The sequence below is a fragment of the Trachemys scripta genome, chromosome 6, assembly GCF_013100865.1.
Source record: "Trachemys scripta elegans isolate TJP31775 chromosome 6, CAS_Tse_1.0, whole genome shotgun sequence".
NCBI classification, from domain to species: Eukaryota; Metazoa; Chordata; order Testudines; family Emydidae; genus Trachemys; species Trachemys scripta.
Genome location: NC_048303.1, coordinates 47,596,207 through 47,614,377, shown reverse-complemented (window position 1 = coordinate 47,614,377; position 18,171 = coordinate 47,596,207). Strand labels below are relative to the sequence as shown.

The 18,171-nt window shown below is 39.0% G+C and overlaps 1 protein-coding gene across 2 annotated transcripts in view; it reads right to left on the bottom strand.

Moving 5' to 3' along the window:
• The window catches only part of RASGRF2 (Ras protein specific guanine nucleotide releasing factor 2), a 199,173-nt gene extending 183,209 nt beyond the window's left edge, over positions 1–15,964 (bottom strand). For both annotated transcript variants that reach the window (XM_034774092.1, XM_034774093.1), the window contains exon 1: positions 14,954–15,964. In XM_034774092.1, the coding sequence (XP_034629983.1) occupies positions 14,954–15,238 (285 nt within the window). In that variant the 5' untranslated portion in view covers positions 15,239–15,964. The remainder of the gene's footprint in view (positions 1–14,953) is intronic.
• Positions 15,965–18,171: the final 2,207 nt, after the last annotated feature.

Below are 18,171 nucleotides of genomic sequence, written 5' to 3'. Positions count from 1 at the left end.
CTTTTAAAAACAAATAAATAAATAAAACACACATACACAAAGTAGAAATCATTTCCAAGTTACCCAACAATGCACATCACACAAATCTTAACTGCTATGGGAAAAGATAGCATTTAAAAAGAACACTAGAAATCTCTGAAAGGAGAGTTTTCCTCTTCCTCTTACTATCATAAAATTCTTAATTATTTTTAATTTGAATTTTATTTAAGTTCTCTGTACTCTACTAGTGAAATATACACTATAGCCAATGCTGTGAGCCAATGGCAAATTTCTTTCGGGGGCGGGGGGGAAGCAGCAGAAATCAGCCAGGTAAGGCTACTTAAAATAACATTTTTTATTCATCCTAAATTTGCCTCAAGGCAAAATAGTAAAATAAACTTCCTAATCACCTTGCAGTTTTTTCAGCCAAGTAATGCTATCATTTTGACCAAAGGCTCTCTCTCAAAATTATACCTTCTGGGTGAAATCTGAGTTTTGCCATTGACTTTAATGGGGCCACGATTTCACACTCTTTATCTAAATTCTTAAACCAAGCTCATCGCTGTGGAATCTGAGTGCACTTCCACTAATCCCCTTCAATCTCCCATTGCAATTCTCCAGTGAGAATTTTCTTCAGATTAAAAACATGAATTTCATAGAGCAAGTTCCAAAAGATGCATGATATATCACAAAGGTATGGAATATAAAAGGATATCAGAAGAAATTTATAAGAGATTGGGTATTTACGGGTATCAGCAATTCTACTTTTTGTTTTTGAGACAGTTTCCTATTCTAAACATCATACATATAAGTAAAAAGGTGAAATTCTCTTTGTAACACAGAAGTCAGTGGGGGTGCAGATCTGACCCTAAATAAAGAACCAATGTACACAGCAGTTCCCAGGACACTATATGTGAGTATAAATCCACAACGAAAGTCTATCAGTTATTGCTTACATTAGAACATTATTAAAATTCAAAGTTATTTTAAAAAGGTTAAGGATGGGTTCAAAATCGAATGGGACTTATAATCCTCCTTTCCAAAATCCTAGCCTATACAACTAGAAAGTTCCAGAGGATAACGTAGATGCTAGAACTGCCAAATTTATCTGACGCATCAGTTAACTTTCTGACCAAATGAAGGGGTTGCAACAAAATACAAAAATGCAGAGGTCTGAAGGGATTGGCTGACGTAGGACATCAAGATGTCAAAGAAATTCAGACCATGGTGCTTTGGTTGTTTTTGATATGCTTGCTTAATAAAGACCTCACATGTCACTGAAGACAATGGAAAAAATGTTCCATTAAGAACAACAATAATCAAAACTGTTTTGGAAATTGGTGGGAACCTGTCTGACCTTTGTTAAGTAAGTTATCATTCAATTTAGACATTTTGCTTCATCTGCAATCATCCTAGAAGTAAAATAATTGACTCAGCACCTGAGTATTATTATTGTAATTAATCTGTCAAGCAGCAGATTCACAGTGTCTCTGTTCAAGTTCTTACATGGCGCTATCACCGTAGTATCTGAGTACCTACTTTCTTCCTCTCCCCCAGGAGTAAACTGGAACATCAAAGAGCTTCTGCAGGAGAACTCACAAGCAAGCAACAGCACCAGGGAACCAAGGCACAGGACCAAGAGTCTGTGTAAGAAGCAGGGAGATGAGCCAAGAAGCAGGTTGTGGGTGGGAGGTTGCCAGCGGTAGAATGCAGGGGAAGGAGCCTGCAAACAGGAGGTGTGTGAGGAAACTGCTAGGGGTGAGAAACTGGAGGACAACAGAGGTTTGTCCTCCCCAGGAGACCATAAACAATATAACCGAACTCTGGGCAGTGGGACCTACACAACAGTACTTAATTCATTTTCAGTAATGACTGAGAAGCCACCAGGTACTACAGATTATTGGGCCAAGTGGCTGGTATACTTAGTGTACTTGCACTCAAGGTTATTGCTGCAGTATCAGTGTATAAAGTATCTAAAGCATTTTAATGTACTGCTAGGCTTACACCAACCTCATCAAGTGGGGTCAATTAACTATACTTTAGCTCTCACTACGCAATAGACTTTTCACAGAGAAGAAATTCCCTGATCTCAAAAAAGTGTACAATCCAAACGATGGATTTGACAGACAAGCAGGATATGATGTATAACAGAATGGGGAAGGGGTGAGGAAGGACACAAGTGATTCAAATGTGTTTACACAATAACTCATTTTGGGCATGCATGTCTTTATGTGGTTCAAACACAATGAAGATATGTCATTTGTTTTAACATTTCTTGTAGGCAATGCCATAGAATTGTGTTTTCAGGAGCAATTTGAATGAGGTGAGGGTGAAGATTTAACACGCTGATTGTTACAAGACGTTTCTAACATAGAGGCAGCCTGAAAGAAGATGCTGAGGCACCGTAGAATTATTAGTTGATATGAGTATCAAGGTTGGGGCCACTGGTGGACGTGGGCTGAGGAGACACCTGAAATGAGGTCAGACATGTAGGAGGAAGGACAAGAATTTGAACTTAGAGCATACGGCAAAGAAGATCCAGTGAAGTGACTGAAAAGGTGTGGGTGTAACAAAGATGAAGCAACAGACAGAAAGATTATTTTGGCATCAGTTTTTGGACAGATTGAAGGAAGGCAAGGTTAATATCAAAAAGGCCTGAGAAGAGAAAGAGTACAGCAGTCAAGGCTGGAGACCACAAGAGTTTGGAATGATGATTCAACAATCAGGACAGAGAAGGAGGATCAAATTTTAGACAACCCGTAAATGAAGAAATGACAGGAGTTGGCCACAGTGGGGATGTGGAAACGTGGGGTGAGGGGCAGAGTTAACAAAACTTACTCTTGATGACAACTCAATTGCCATATTAATTATTATTTGAACTGCAGAAGCGCCTAAGGCCCCAGCCATGAATAAGAGCCCCATTGTGCTAGTCACTGTACAATATACATAACAAAAAGTTTATACAGTGTATATTGAGCCAATATATTGGGAAATATAACTCAAATGACATAGCAACATAAAAATCTATAGTAAATATATAAAATAAATTATATAATATATCATTTATAAAAATCTATAGTAAGTCTATAAAATAAATTATATAATATATCATTTATAAAAATCTATAGTAAGTCTATAAAATAAATTATATAAACAATGTAATATAACCTGTAATAAAACCAAAATCAAAAACTGGTAGATTTCAGTGATTATAAAATATTGTTCAGAAAAGAGGAGAAACATCAGTTAGCATAGGCAGCAGTAAGAAGACTTGTTGGTATAACTGCAAAGAGGTAGGGTCCCTGGGATGAATGATGTAAAGTCATTCTCCAAAAATACAGGGAAGAAATAGCAGCAAGAACTAGAAACACATTAGGACATTAAATCTAATTTAACCATCCAGTGTATCTCTTTTGAGAAGGAATACAACATCTCTCTCTCAGGTGCCCAATGTGTCATACTGCATTTCTTGTTCTCTGTCAAGAAAATCAGAGTTCTTCACTGGAAGTCACCACTACTCCTGTAACATAATCTCTCATAATATTTGCAACCAGCTCCACTTGCCTTCATGTATGTGTCCCTTGTATCTTTCTCCCACTAATATCTCGAAGAACCACCTTCTATGTCCTGGGATGACCTCCCTGGATCTATGTGATGTGAAGAAACCTCCCTCTCTCCTTTCAAATCCCTCTTTAAAACCCTGTTGGGGGGAGAACTGACATGCTGTATGCATCACAACTCTCAGAATTTTATGTATAAATCTCATCTTTTTCTTGCCCTGCCTGCCCCGACCAATATTCTCTCTTCCTTTGCCATGTATAATTTAGGGCCCAATTCCACAGATGCTTAGTACCAGGCATACTGCTTGCAACCCGAGTAGTCCCACTGAAGACTATGGAACTATTCTGAGTAGTGAGTAGACCCAGTAGTAAGAATTTGCATGATAAGCCCCAAAGCCCACTGAAGTCATTAACTTCAACAGAGTATTTCATTGTGTTTGGATCAGGCCCTTCTTAGGGTAGGGATGTGTCTTGTGCTAGTTTAGGGTTGCCAACCCTCCAGGATTTGCCTGGAGTCTCCAGGAATTAAAGATCAACCTGTAATTAAAGGTTATGTCATGTGATGAAATCTCCAGGAATACATCCAACCAAAATTGGCAACACTATGCTAGTTATGTATACAACACCACACATATTAATCACCACACTATTAATCACCATTCTGTATTAATCTAACTAATTTAGGTACTTATATGGCTCCCCTATCACCATAGTATCTGAGTACATCATAAGCTTTAATGTATTTATCCTCACAACAATGCTTCTGAGGTTAGAGAGTGATATTATCCCTGTTTTACAGCTGAGGAACTGAAGCACAGAGAGGCGAAGAAACTTGCCCAAAGTTCCACAGGAAGTTTATTGTGCAGCAGGGAACTGAACTCAGGTCTCCCCAATGCAAGCTAGGATCTTAACCAATTGTCCACCCTTCCTCCAATAATGATGCATGGCCTATGCTGTTAATACACTGAGAGTTACACAAGCACACAAATATGAAAGTAAAGCCCTTCAGACTATACAAAAATAATAATCTATAGCGATATTTGCTAAAGATTTTTTTTAAAGTTGAATCTGACAGCATCCCTTTAATAAGACAAATAGTGAGACGTTAATAAACTATTTAAAATTCTTTTCACTATATGAAAACTATATTTTCTATTTATTTCACTTAAAATCCTTTAAATGATCAACAAAACATTCTTTCGAACACATGCCTTTACTATATTCAGCTTCCTGGTACACAGCCAAGGTAAGCCACTAAGCTGCAGAGTACCGCACAGCATTAGGAAAAGAACATTTCTTTTTAAAGCACTTTAATATTAGTAAATGTTATGCATCCATATTTTCATAGATCGGTAGCAATTCTGAGATTGCTCTATCAGAGAGCTTTTTCAGCTCGCTTCACATTCTGGAACCATAATACTGGACACCAGCTTGCTAGTTCTTCCCTCAGGCCACCAAATAATGCACTTATGAAACTTCCATCTGCAGCAGGCAGCACAAATATAAAAACAATTAGACCTAGGAGCTGTAAGCTCACACCAGTTACAATAAGGAATAGGCATCAAAATGAATTGCATCTATAGTCCTATAGCACATGTAACCTGTGGTACCTAAGGGCTTCATTTTTACCAACATTTGTTGTAAAGCTGATGTTTCTTTCCTTTTTATATTCAAGAGTTTTCTACTTTGAATTGTAAACAAAAAGATTTAAACTGTATTGTACTATAACACCATACTATATTACATCATAATATAAACTTTAATTACATACAAAACATTATATTAAAAGAATGTTAAAGTTGCATAGTCAAGAACTCAGAAGTTATATGTATAAAGACGTTATCTTGTATATAGACTATAAACTTAATTCAGCTCCTTTATTCATATGCATTATATTAATCTTTATACTCTTTTTCCATAGGACTCCTGTCACATACAGTGCACTGGGCATGAATCAGGGCTGTGTAGTAAATACGGCTGTTGTTTGTAGGACTTCTGCCTAATTTTTTTTGGTAGAATTTGGAAGATGGGTAGTGAATGAGGTCTCAGTTAAAGCAGTTGAACACTAACCTAGAGAACAGGATTCTATCCCTGCCTCTGCTGCAGAGTCCCTGTGTAAGAGTAGGCAAGCTAAGCTAGCCTCTTACACTTTTCACATGGGGCAACTAATTGTGTGTTTCTCATTTTCTGGGTATCCAATTTGACATACTGATTTGCTGAACACTCATGACTGTAACTGAACTGTGATATGAACAAATAAAATGTTACAAATAAATAAATAAATACTTAACTCTCATATAGCACTTTTTCACTAGTAGATCTCAAATCACTTCACAATCTTTAATGTACTCATCCTCACAACACCCTGTGAGGTAGGGAAGTACTACTATGCCCATTTTACAGATGGGGAACTGAGTCACAGAGAGGCTGAGTTGGGAAGTCTATAATGGAGCAGGGAACTGAAATCCAGTCTCCAAAGTCCAAGGCTAGTGCCTTAACCTATAGAATGCTAAGTTCTCTAAAGAATCAGGCCCTATGCTTCTCAAATTGGGCACCCAAAATTAGTTGACACTTCTGAATTTATTGTCTCTATACCTCAGGCCACATCTGTAAAATGGGAATAAAAATACCACTCACTGGAGTGTTGTGAAAATAATTAATATTTGTAAATCACTCATACTACAGTGATGAGCACCACAGTAAAAACCACTAAGGAAATTAAATAATTCTATATTCAGAGGATGGTTTGAATCATGTGCACTAAATAAGACCTGAGACCACATATTGAACAATGAGGATAAAACAAAAATTTGAATATCTGCTCATTCAATGAGCACAGTCCATTGTGTGCAGAGTAAGGTAGGGTTCTGTAAAAAAAAAAAACAAAAAAAAAAACAGTACATGATCATGTAAATAAAGACTTTATCATAATGTATATGCATAAAGTGGCCGAACTAATGTTGCACAGGCAATCTTAATTCTGGCATTTCCTAATTTCTGAGTGCTTGACTTTGCAAACTTAATAATGTTCCTTTAGTGTACTTCTTTGTATGCAATTTCCTAGGTTTTGTAACAAAGCAAACTGAAAAAAAAAACAGAAATTTATCACATGGAACCATATTGACACCGATATGCGTCATCAGCTAAGTTCCTCTAAGCTGCATGGCTGTGCAGCAGGCTATCAAGGACCATGCAAGGCACGCAGCGGGGAGAGGCACCACCTCCTGTGCAGACCAGGCTGGAGCGTGTTTGGGACGTGTTGTCTCCATGATCAGCTGTGCTCAGGCTGGCACGCTCCCAATGCTGATCAAACAGGAAATGGGATATCAAAAATTCCCAGGGCTTTAGAAGGGGAAGGGTTGTTTCCTGTGTACTTGGCTGCAGTGCAGCAGAGTTGAGAATGATCTAGACTGTTCTCAGTGGTACCAGATGACAGAACAAGGAGCAATGGTCTCAAGTTGCAGTGGGGGGAGGGGGGCTTAGGTTGGATATTAGGAAAAACTTTTTCACTAGGAGGGCAGTGAAGCACTGGAATAGGTTACCTAGGGAGGTGGTGGAATCTCCTTCCTTATAAGTTTTTAAGGTCAGGCTTGACGAAGCCCTGGCTGGGATGATTTAGTTGGGGATTGGTCCTGCTCTGAGCAGGGGGTTGGACTAGATGACCTCCTGAGGTCCCTTCCAACCCTGATATTCTATGATTGTATGATCTCCAGAGTCTCACAGATGAGCATTGTGGGACACCACCTGGAGGCCAATTAAGTCAAATTACACAACGCTGCATCTGCACTACCTCGCAGTTGACCATGAAAATCAAATTAAGTGCTGCGCCTCTCACAGAGGTGGATTACAGAAGTCGACATTAGAGGCAACTTAGGTCGGCATAAAGAACCTTGTAGTGTAGACACATACATTAACGGGTCATCTTAAGGCAGCTTCCTTTGACCTAACTGTCATGTAGACCAGGCCTTAGACAAAAGCTAAATTGGGTCGGTCACAGTCCACGTTCCATCTTGCTGCCATGGGCAGTAACAGGGAATTAGAGGGGGACCATAGCTGTTCCAACCTTTACGCCCTTGCATAGGAGCACAAGGAGACACAGGGTGCATGCATGACCCTGACAAGCACAGCTATTAAAAGATTCCAAGCTCATGCACAGGAGGTGCATGTGCATCTACAGTGGGATCCACACTAACATATTCTCAAAGAACTCTTGAATTCAGAATTGTCAGTTTTAAAAAGATTTGCACCACTGTTCAGAAAGTTCCAAATCAATCAATAGTGATTTTAGCACATGTGGACTGATTTGGTCCAAGTTTTATATTTGGCTAGCTGCTGAAAAGGCAAAGAAATTGGTTAAAGTTCATCAGTATTTAAGGGCTGATAAAAAAAATGGTATGGTCTAACTAGTCAGTAGACTAGGAACTTGTTTATTGTGTTCTTGTGTTTTACTAAGAGAATTGTAAGCTTTTTGTTTTGAACACACAGGTTCAACACCTTATGTTTGAGGAACAGATGTAATCAGGGAGTGAAATCTCATAATATGTGTTTTGTGTTCATTTTAAAAAACCTTTGTGGGGTTTTTAAGCTCAAGGACACTGTCACAACTACCACTGTGTGTGGTAAATATCTTTGTGTCGTGTTGTTACTGCCTCTACATTTATTGCAAACAATCTGATCTCTGCCATTTCTTGACACCTGTAGTTTATCCTTATGCCTTGATTTGCAGTTTTAATTTGATGCATTTTCATTCTTTCACTGACTAGTATTTCTCATTTTTGTTTGAGAAGTAGTTTTCACTAGCTCTGCAAATACGAATTTGCCAATTGACATTCTTGTGTGGGATCAAAGTATTTTTGAATAATATTGTCCAGTCATTTGCTTTCCTCTTCATGTTCCAATCAGACATATTGTAAGTATCCAAAAGCCCTGGGTCTACCATATGCAGCAGCGTGGAAAATTTCACCCTCTCTGATTTTACTGAAACACCACTTGCCTCAAGGAAAACATGGAAGTGGTACAGGCATCTCCTCCAGTACTCTGCTATGTTCTTTTCCAGACTGAGGCATTGAGGTGGTGTCATTTGCTCCACTTTAGTTTTCCTCTGAGTGTGACATGATCAGGGTTGCTACTAACAGATGTGATCGTGCATTCCCGGCCCTAGTCACTTGACATGGATTAGAGTTACAATAGGTTAATATCACCGTCACATGACAGGGGTCAGTATCCTCTGATTCACCACTTATTACTGTTACACATATGAATTCTATTAATTTTGAAAAGGGAAACAATTTAGAAATTAATGAGTTCTACTAATTAATTTATTTAGACTCATTTCTGGGACACTGAGCTCCTCTAGTGGTGTATATTATCAGGTAGCCTGATTTGTAATGATATAAAACAGATGCACTGGTTTTAAAGTGTGAAAAATGAGCATTTAAAGATAAAATTTAACATTTCTGTTATATTAAAACACCTGTGGATATAGCTGTGGCTTTTCCTAGTCATTCTCCCATCATATAAAAATATTCAAAATTCTAAACAAACAGATATATTCTCAGTTAAAAATAAATGAAGAGTCTGCACTTTTCTGCTTGGTTCAATCAATAGTGAGATCACATGGGTTACATTTTTCTATTTTTATACTGCCTGTTGCCTGAAGGCCAGGTGGTATATTGTAAGTTCACTTTTCAATTCTATATGAAGAGCCACAGGCAATCTCTTGTAATGTAACTTGCATTAAAAGGATAGCAGTGTCAGCAACTAATTTTTAGACTGCTACTTGCAATATATATATATATATATTGATGTGTTTTGTGAACTAATGCCCACAGTCTAGACTGTTATATGACACTCACTGCCATGACATCTGGGGATACATCAAGGACCTCAGCCTGCAACCCTTACTCATGTAAGAATCCCTACTTACTCAAAGAGTCCCAGGGGGCCCTTAATGCTTGTGAGGAACATCAGTCGCCACAATAGAACTAATATAAGTGAGAGATTTTGGGGTTGTTGTTTTTTTAAATAAGAGCTCCTCCTTTGGCAAAGCCAATACATTAAAAGAAAAAATAAATTGTAAATTTCATTTTCCATCCCAAGAATATTTTCATTCCAATAACATCACCACTAATTCTCTACATTTGTTGGTACAAATGAATCACTGTCATTTTAATAGACAATTGACATTGAGAGGCAAAATTAACTTACTCTTTTTAAATAAAGCAGGACATTTCTAGTATGTGGGCAACATCACCTGGACTATGCTTTGGACCATCCCAGGAAACTATCTTGGCAAAAAGACTTAAGAATCATGGACAATATTATACCTGAAAAGGCAATTGATTATGATGGTCTCTTCAGAATACAGAATGACTGAATTATGGGTATTGTTATGAATTTATATTGTATTACTTAAAAAAATTAAATGGGCATAGTAAAGTATGGGCTGATGGCATGTGTCTTTTTCATTATTTCAAGAACTGTATTTAAAATAAAGAGGTTTCACACATTATATAATTTCTCTGCCCTTTGTAAATAGAAGCACGGCAAAACTAAATAAATATAGAGCTACAGGCAACAGTAAAAATTCAAAGAATTGGATTTTCTTAATCTGTGGGGACACAGACTTAGTCCTGCATTTAATTTTGTTAAGTGGGAAAAATATTATTTCAGACAAGGTACAAGAAAAGAGTCATCCCACTTTTCTTAAATCATATAGAAAAGCTAACAGCTTAAAATATTCTAAGATTCTATTTTTTTCAATGATATAAAACTACATTTTAAATGTTGAGCTTAATCCATATACAGTTATGAAACAAACTGTAATTATATAGGTATTGGCCCAATATAGACTATTTAGAATAACTTGTATTCAATATCCATACTTCCATAAAGCCCTTTTTCTCTAAATTGAATGAGTTTACTGGACCACAAGTTCTATTCTCTAGTGAGGCATTGAAGAATAGTTGTGTTTCATTTTAATTGTAAAGAGATTAATCACTCACAGATATGAAGTAATTTTTCTTTAATGACCCTCTGAAACATAAATAGATATTTTCTCTCAAAACCACCTCATAGTGAAGTATTGGCATGCCAGGAGCTGCACCTGTTTCTGGTTTACGGCTTGTCGTTCTATTAGGGGTGGGAAAGAAATATTTTAACTTAAATCAGACTTTAAACTTTTCAATGTGTAATATTTTTACATTCAGATTGGTGGCTTACAAACTGAGCTATTTCTATATTATCATGTTTTAAATAAAACTGTTTTAAAATTAATTTTAAATAGGATTTAATAGATGGAGATGACTCTCATGTGCAGAAGTTATTTATCAAAAAGCTCTTCTAAAATTCAAAGTTTTGAGCTCAAAATATATTGTGGAAAGTTAAAAGCTCCATAAAAGGTCATTATAAACACAACTGAATGTCCATTGATTCATGGATTAGATAGTTTCTTTAATATTGAATCAGGAACTACACTTTTAAAATAATTTGTATTGAAACAGGAGGAAAAATATTTTTTAAAAGTCCTCCCACTGCTATCACTAGGCAAGAGCCATAAAAATTGCATACACAATATCAGAATTATTAGAACAATGCCACAAGTCTCTAATACATTATAATAAAATGTGGAGCATTAAACTGAAGGCATTCAGTGTACTCTAGAAATTGTACAGTAGTTACTGTCCTTGTGTAATAATCCTCTGTGACAGATTGGTGGAAGAGCCTAACAGCACTAGTATTGGTTAAAATGTGGAATCTTTAAGCTGCTTGTGTTTGATGGGGGTCAGGGAGTGTGTGTTTACACATCTGCACATAAACATATTTGCTTGCTGAAATTCACCAACACTGATATTTTCCCTGCTGAAAACTTAATTCCAAAGATCTTATCTGATACATGACATTACAAGCAAAACTATCAATTCAATTTCTAAATCAAAAGGATATGCAAAATAACTAAAAGAAAAATGAAACAGATGTTTCTTCTTTTGCATGCATCTTCTATAATCCACAGTAGTAGAACTGATAGAAAACAAATTCCTTTGACAAATGTACATTGCAACTTCATCTTTCATTGACTGAATGATAAAGGTATTAATCAGCAAGTTGTTGCAAACCACATGAGGTGCTGCATGCACCGCAAATGCATATTTCCCATGCTATTGAACATACTTTCTACTATTTCAATGCAATATCCAGTGAAATAACTTAAATAGAAATATTTTCCTCAGCAGCAAAATAGTTAATCTTTAAAAAGGCTTCCATTTATATATTGTACTACAACCTCCTTGAAACGATCCAGAATTTTTACTCATTTTGATGCATCTCACTATTTTTGTCATGACATCCCATACTCCAACTTCTCTTTTTCATGGTCTACTGCAGTTACCCACCTGCTTTAACCCTAAATCACCTAGTAAGATAAAATCTAAATAGACAAACCAAAGCATAAGTGCAAGATGTCATAAATGAATTAGGGATTAAAAAACTGTCCCCACACCTCACACTGTCTAATTTAGGATACTGTATAACACCTATCATTGTAGTATCTAAGCTTCCCGGGTAAACTAAGTGTGTAAGATAAGCTACCTTTTCTTGAAGGAGGTGATGTTTTTTTTAAATCTTCTCTTCTCCCCCTTCTGGAGAACAAGGCTCTGCCAGGGAAATAATTCTTTTTAAATCACCAAATAACATTTTATCTGCTCATGGAAGCAACAAATACTTCTGGTGAACCTGGCCTTGCACAGGTGGAAGTGAAAGTTTAAATGCTGAACCTTCGTTATCATCTGTTTCAAATAACTTCATACTCGTATTTTATGAAAACAGAGGGCTCAGATTTTTCAGTTGTATTATTTTTTTCCCTCTAATAGGATGGGTGCATCAAGGTAGATGCCTCGAGAAAGAAAAAGAAAACAGAAGCATTGTACCAGTTTAATGTGTTTTCAAATACTTTTTTGTTTTGTTTCAAACTGAAAAATATAACTGTAGTTCTTAGAAAACACACTAGGGTTGCCAACCCTCCAGGATTGGCCTGGAGTCTCCCGGAATTGGCATCAATCTCCAGGTGACTATTGAAAGCAATGCATAAGATTTTAATAGGATATTTTAAGAAAATGACATTACGTCATGTTGGGGGAAAAAATCTCCAGGAATAGCTTAAATCAAAGTTGGCAACCCTAAAACACACACATGTGTGTCTGTATGGATACTTACCACATTTGGAAGAAAGTTTAAATGATTTTAAGGAGGTACTGAGAATAAAGTGATATTATAGGGCTCCATATTTATTACTTTCAATAACTCCATATCAGGTTTGTTCATTTTACAGGCTAAAGGAGAATTTTTCTAACTGCCAGTCTTGCAAACTCAAACCAGGATCTGAAAACTCTATCTGTATTCTTTCTCCCTCTCAAATCTTCAATAAGCATTTTTGCTGACACAACTTAGCAATTTAGTTGATGTTTAAAGCAGGATAGAATCCAGCTTGCTCTCCTATAATTTTGTAGTGCTAAATGCATTTTAAAAAAACACTTTGTTTCTGTCAGTAAAATAAGCATGACTTAAAGATACCCAAAGAGGAGATACATAAAAGGTGCTGTTTTCACATAGTTTTCTATGCACTTTAAAAACACTAGTTATAGAAACATAAGACAGTAAACCCATGAAAAGATTGGGGTGGAGAGTCCTAGAAGACTAACATTAAGGAATAAATGTTTATTTTAACCAGGGATTCCCATACACTTCAATTACCCACCCTGACAAGATTATACATCAAAGAAGCAAGCAAAAGAGTTCTATTAGTCATCCCAATGTGCATATGTTAATTTGCATAACCAGGTATATTTTTACCTATAGATGTTGAGTGAGTTAGATAAGCATGAAAATATCAATGCCAAAAGGACTATAAATAAATTGAAAGTTAAGACAAGGCAGCAAAAGAGGAGATGCTTTTTGAATTTAGCTCTCCTAACACATATATCAATCTAAACATAGTAAATGGACTAGAAGATTTTCATAAGCTGAGAAAGATTTATTCCTCTCTCATAACAAATGCCTGAGTTCACCTGGCACCTTCCTCTTTGGAAGTAACCAAACTTCTCCAAACCAGTTTGACACCTGTTGATATCTTCTGTCAAGCACAGATGAATCAGCACATGCCACATGCAAGTTTAATGTATGTCAGCAAAGAAGTGAATAAAAGGACACCAGAGTTTCACATTAGGTGCATTATCCTAAAATAGAGGAGACCTATATAGCGTAAGTGCAGTGTCCTCTTATTCATTGTTTTGAAAGATGTATGTGACGTTCAACAACACGCCAAAAACAAACAAAACCCAATACCCCATAGCTTAAGAAGTGTCCACTTTAGGGACCAGATCCTGCAACTCTTACCATACAGGACCTGTCCTTCACTCCCATGAGTAATCCCACTGAAGTCTCTGGTTTTGTTGAATAAGTAAGGAAATGCAGGACTGGACTATAAAGTTTCATGATTTAGTTTCCATTACAGTTTTGTTCAGCCTTAAAAATATTTCACAAATATTGGTCTGATTTATTCCCCATTACAACCCCCTTCCACTGGGGATTGCATGGTGCGTACATCATAGTATAAATTGACTATGTCTACTTTTTCTTGGTCCTTCCAGTAGCTTCTTAGAATAGGTTTCATTATATGACTAGCAGGGTTTGCCATTGCCCAAAAATGGAATCTGATTAGTTTTAAGGCTCATACACATTGTTGCGACACATTTATCCCGCAATTCTTTATCTGTTTAGGTTGGCTCTCTTGGGGTGCCCGGGCTGTAATTGCTCAATAATGGAATATCATTAGTTCATGACATTTTAATATTCAGGCACCTCGTAGAAAGCATGTAAGTGCAACTACTGGGAAGATGGGCCAGCTAAAAGACCGGGGACATGACTCTGCCCTAGTTTATATGCACAATGAGGACATCCAGAGTTATCTTAGGGTCATTAAAAAAAAAGAGTTTGGAAGAGATAAACGCCCATGCTTCAGGGCACAAGGCAAGATCTCTTGAAACAGCCACTGTCAGAGGAAGGATATTGGAATGGGTGGACCCACGGGTTGGATCTGGGGTGGCAGTTCCTATGCTCCTAGGTTTCTACTGCCGTGCGCAGCCCCTCTGAGGCTAGTTACAAGGCATACGCGTTTTCACTCTGAGTTGCACCACTACTTTAGATTGGTCTAGTGACCCCCTCCACCCACCTAGGAGAGCTGAATAACGGCAGCGGGTGTTCCCGGTCCACGTTGAAACCCGAAGGAAATAGCTCGGGGAGCGCCGCTGGATGCGGGAGGCTCGGTTGTGGGGAATGAGCCTATGGTGAGGGCGGGGGCAGACCGCACCAGAGAGAAGCCCTGTGCATATGGGATGAGTGGGGAAGGGGGCTGGCGGTACCTGCTTGTCTAGCGCGGTGTCCTTGGCGCTGCCGGCGGAGGCGCCCTTGGGGGCCGGCGCCCGCTCGCAGTTGCAGCCCTCCAGCATGTACATGCCGGCGGGCCGGGCGCTCTGCTCGCTCTCGAAGTAGAAGAGCACGTTCTGGTAGAGCGCGAACCACTTCTCGTGCCAGCGGCTGGTCTCCGCCGTCTTCTTGCTCAGGTAGCCGCGCTTGGTGCCCTCCTTGCGGGCCAGCAGGGCCAGGTACAGGGCGTGCCCCTCGTTGTAGCGCACGCTCTTCTGCATGGTGCCTGGGCAGCGGGCTGGCCTCCGCCGCCTCCTCACTGCCCGCCCGCCCTACCCCGCATAAGGCAACTGCCGCCGGGCGCTCACAGCCCCGCCGAGCCGCGACGGTGCCTCATGGGCTGTGCCCGCACCGACGGCCAGCTGCTGGCCGTGGCGCTCCGCCCGCCCGGCTGGGGGCTGCTCTCGGAGGAGGCGGGACCAGCGCTGGGCCCCTCCGGCCGGACGCGCTGGCGGGGTCCCGCGGCTGCTCTCCCGCCTGCGGGATGCGGCTCAGCGCCGCGGCTGCTCCCGCCTGGCCTGCGGGTGGGAAAGTCGGGGCTGGTGCTGTCCTCGCGGGCTTGGTGCTGCTGTTTCCCTCTGGGGGGCTCCTCCAGGGCTGCTGCTCTCCCTCTCCGAGGGGCTCCCGGCGCCACCGCCCCGCGCTAACCCTCAGGCACCGGGCGAAGCATCCCGAGCGGCCAGTCAGACTCGCGGTCTCGCCTCTCCCTTCCTACCCCCGGCCAAAAAAGTTGCGCGCGGAGCCCGAGCTGCCCCCGCTGCGGGGAGAGACACGCCGAGCCCGCGAGGATCCCCCAACAAACTCCGCCGGGAGCCAGAAAGGGAAACGTCACGTGGGAGATCAGCTGTAATCGGCTTTGAGCCCAATTTAAAGAGCAAAGTCGCCGCCGCAGCGTCCTATCCCTCCCTCTGTGTGCGAGGATCTGCCTCCTCCCTGTCTGCCTCCCCTGAGGGTTTATCTCCATCCAGCCGATCTGGCTGAGGGGGAGAATTATAGGAAAGCCAGGGAGAGAAAGAAACAGATTTCCGGAGGGGGGGGGGGAAAGGGAGTAGCAATAATGGGCAGATTGCTGCAGTGTGTCATTTCCCTCCCCTACCTGTATTTGTATCTAAACTCCATCAAGCAAACTGCCTCATACTTAGTGGTGGTCGCATTTGCTCACAGATTTTCTCTCATTTCCTTTGCATGGGATTAAAAGGGGGCGTATCGGCAACATGAGAGAATGAAATGCCTCAGCACATCCACGGAAAATCCTCAGCCCCTTGGCTATGTTTTTTTGTTTTTTTTTTAAACACTACAATTCCTTTTGAGGGGATTTTTCGTCATAGCATACTACTTATGCCTTTAATAAGGATGTACAGAAGCTGCTGTAATTTTTCAAATTATGTTAGCATTTTTAAAAGAAATCTTTAATAGCACAAGATACAGAAGAGCAAATCATTATCAAAAAGTGAACATTACACACATGTAGACTAAGTAGGGTTTAAAAAAACATCAATGACAAATTCAAAAACCAATATTACCAGAAATTAGTTTAAAACATTACAAACATCTTTATTGCAAGCAAAAATGTGATTTTTTAAAAATGTGGCTTCTAGAAATTACAGATGTACTCTTTTCCAGATATCCCCGTTTTAAACAAATATAAAGGACTCAGAATGTATAGCATGCTTTATATCAGAATCCAGTGTACTATACAAATGAACCACTTAAAAGCTTTAGTTCAAATTACCATGGTTTAGTTTTAAGAATATTTTCAATGAGCATATTTGCAGTGTCATATATAAATGCAAACCTAGGCCCCTACATACCCAAGGGGCCAACCACATGGAGGCAGTTGCAGGAATGACGTGCTAGGTCCCAATCTCGCAAAAAGCACAATTTATTTTACATTTAGCTCAATAGGTCTAACTACCTGCATAGGTTTTAAGAGATCAGGACAAGTGGATGCAGGTAACTATTAAAAAATAAGCATACATAAAGGAACCAGTTTTTCCTGACATATATCATTATTACATAATACCTAACAACAATTTAAACTGTATTAATATGACTACTTCCACCAACTAAAAGACTTCAGTGTTCACCAAATGCTTTAAACATTCCCATTTATTGCACCTGAATCTGTATTCCTTATACAATCAAACCTGACTTTAGAGGAAGTTTTGGGGTGTGCTAGAACTGTGAGATTGGAATCCTTATCTTATGTATCTGCCACAATTTTAAGGGATACTGTTGACTTCAATCTTTCCAGTTTTTTAAAAAAGGAATTTAAAGTAGTTTCATATACTATACTTACCTGATCCCTCCTGCCAATTTTTGTGGTTTTATAGCCACATTTCAATTTTTTAAAATGTTTTTCTCTCCATTTCTTTTGACTGAAAGACTCATCACACAGACAAAAAGGGGAAACTGACTCTCTCATTGACTGTGTGGGTGAAGTAATGAAAATGAGAATATACAATGTGCTGTCCAATGGACAAAAAACAGAAAACAATTTTCTCTAATCTTTTCAGTTATAAGTAATCTTAGGTGTTATCTATAAAAACAGTTGGTGAAACCTCTTCACACAGAAATGTAATTTTTAAGGCCTTGATCCTGCAAATACTAATGCAAGTAATTTTACATGTGCGAGTAATCCCACTGAAGTCAACAGTGTCCCTTTAAACTGTGGCATTGTAGATATATAATAAGGGTTTCAAATTCTGCATTTCTAGCTTCTGCCAAAACTTCCACTGAAATCAGGTATGGTTGTGCAAGGACCATAGGTCAATGGGACTATGCCTATGCATGAAATAACTCACATGCATTTGTCTGCAGGATTGAGGATTTAGTTGGTAGTGTCCCTTTAATTTAGGACCACCATTTCAGATCTTGATTATCCAGCACTGTATTCAACTACTGCGTGAAAACTGATAGAATATCATTTTTCTAGGTGTAAATAATAGCCAAAACAGTAAAATTTCGGGTTTAATAGATGCTATCATGTAAGGTGAGTTGTAAGGTGATATCATTCAAATATCTGATTATGGCTAGTGCTTTCCAAAACAAATGCAGTTCATTATCACATTTCATGACCAAATGTTACAATTACACCCCATCATTCCTAACATAAGGTATAATATTTAGGCCCAGTTCATGCATTTTATACAGT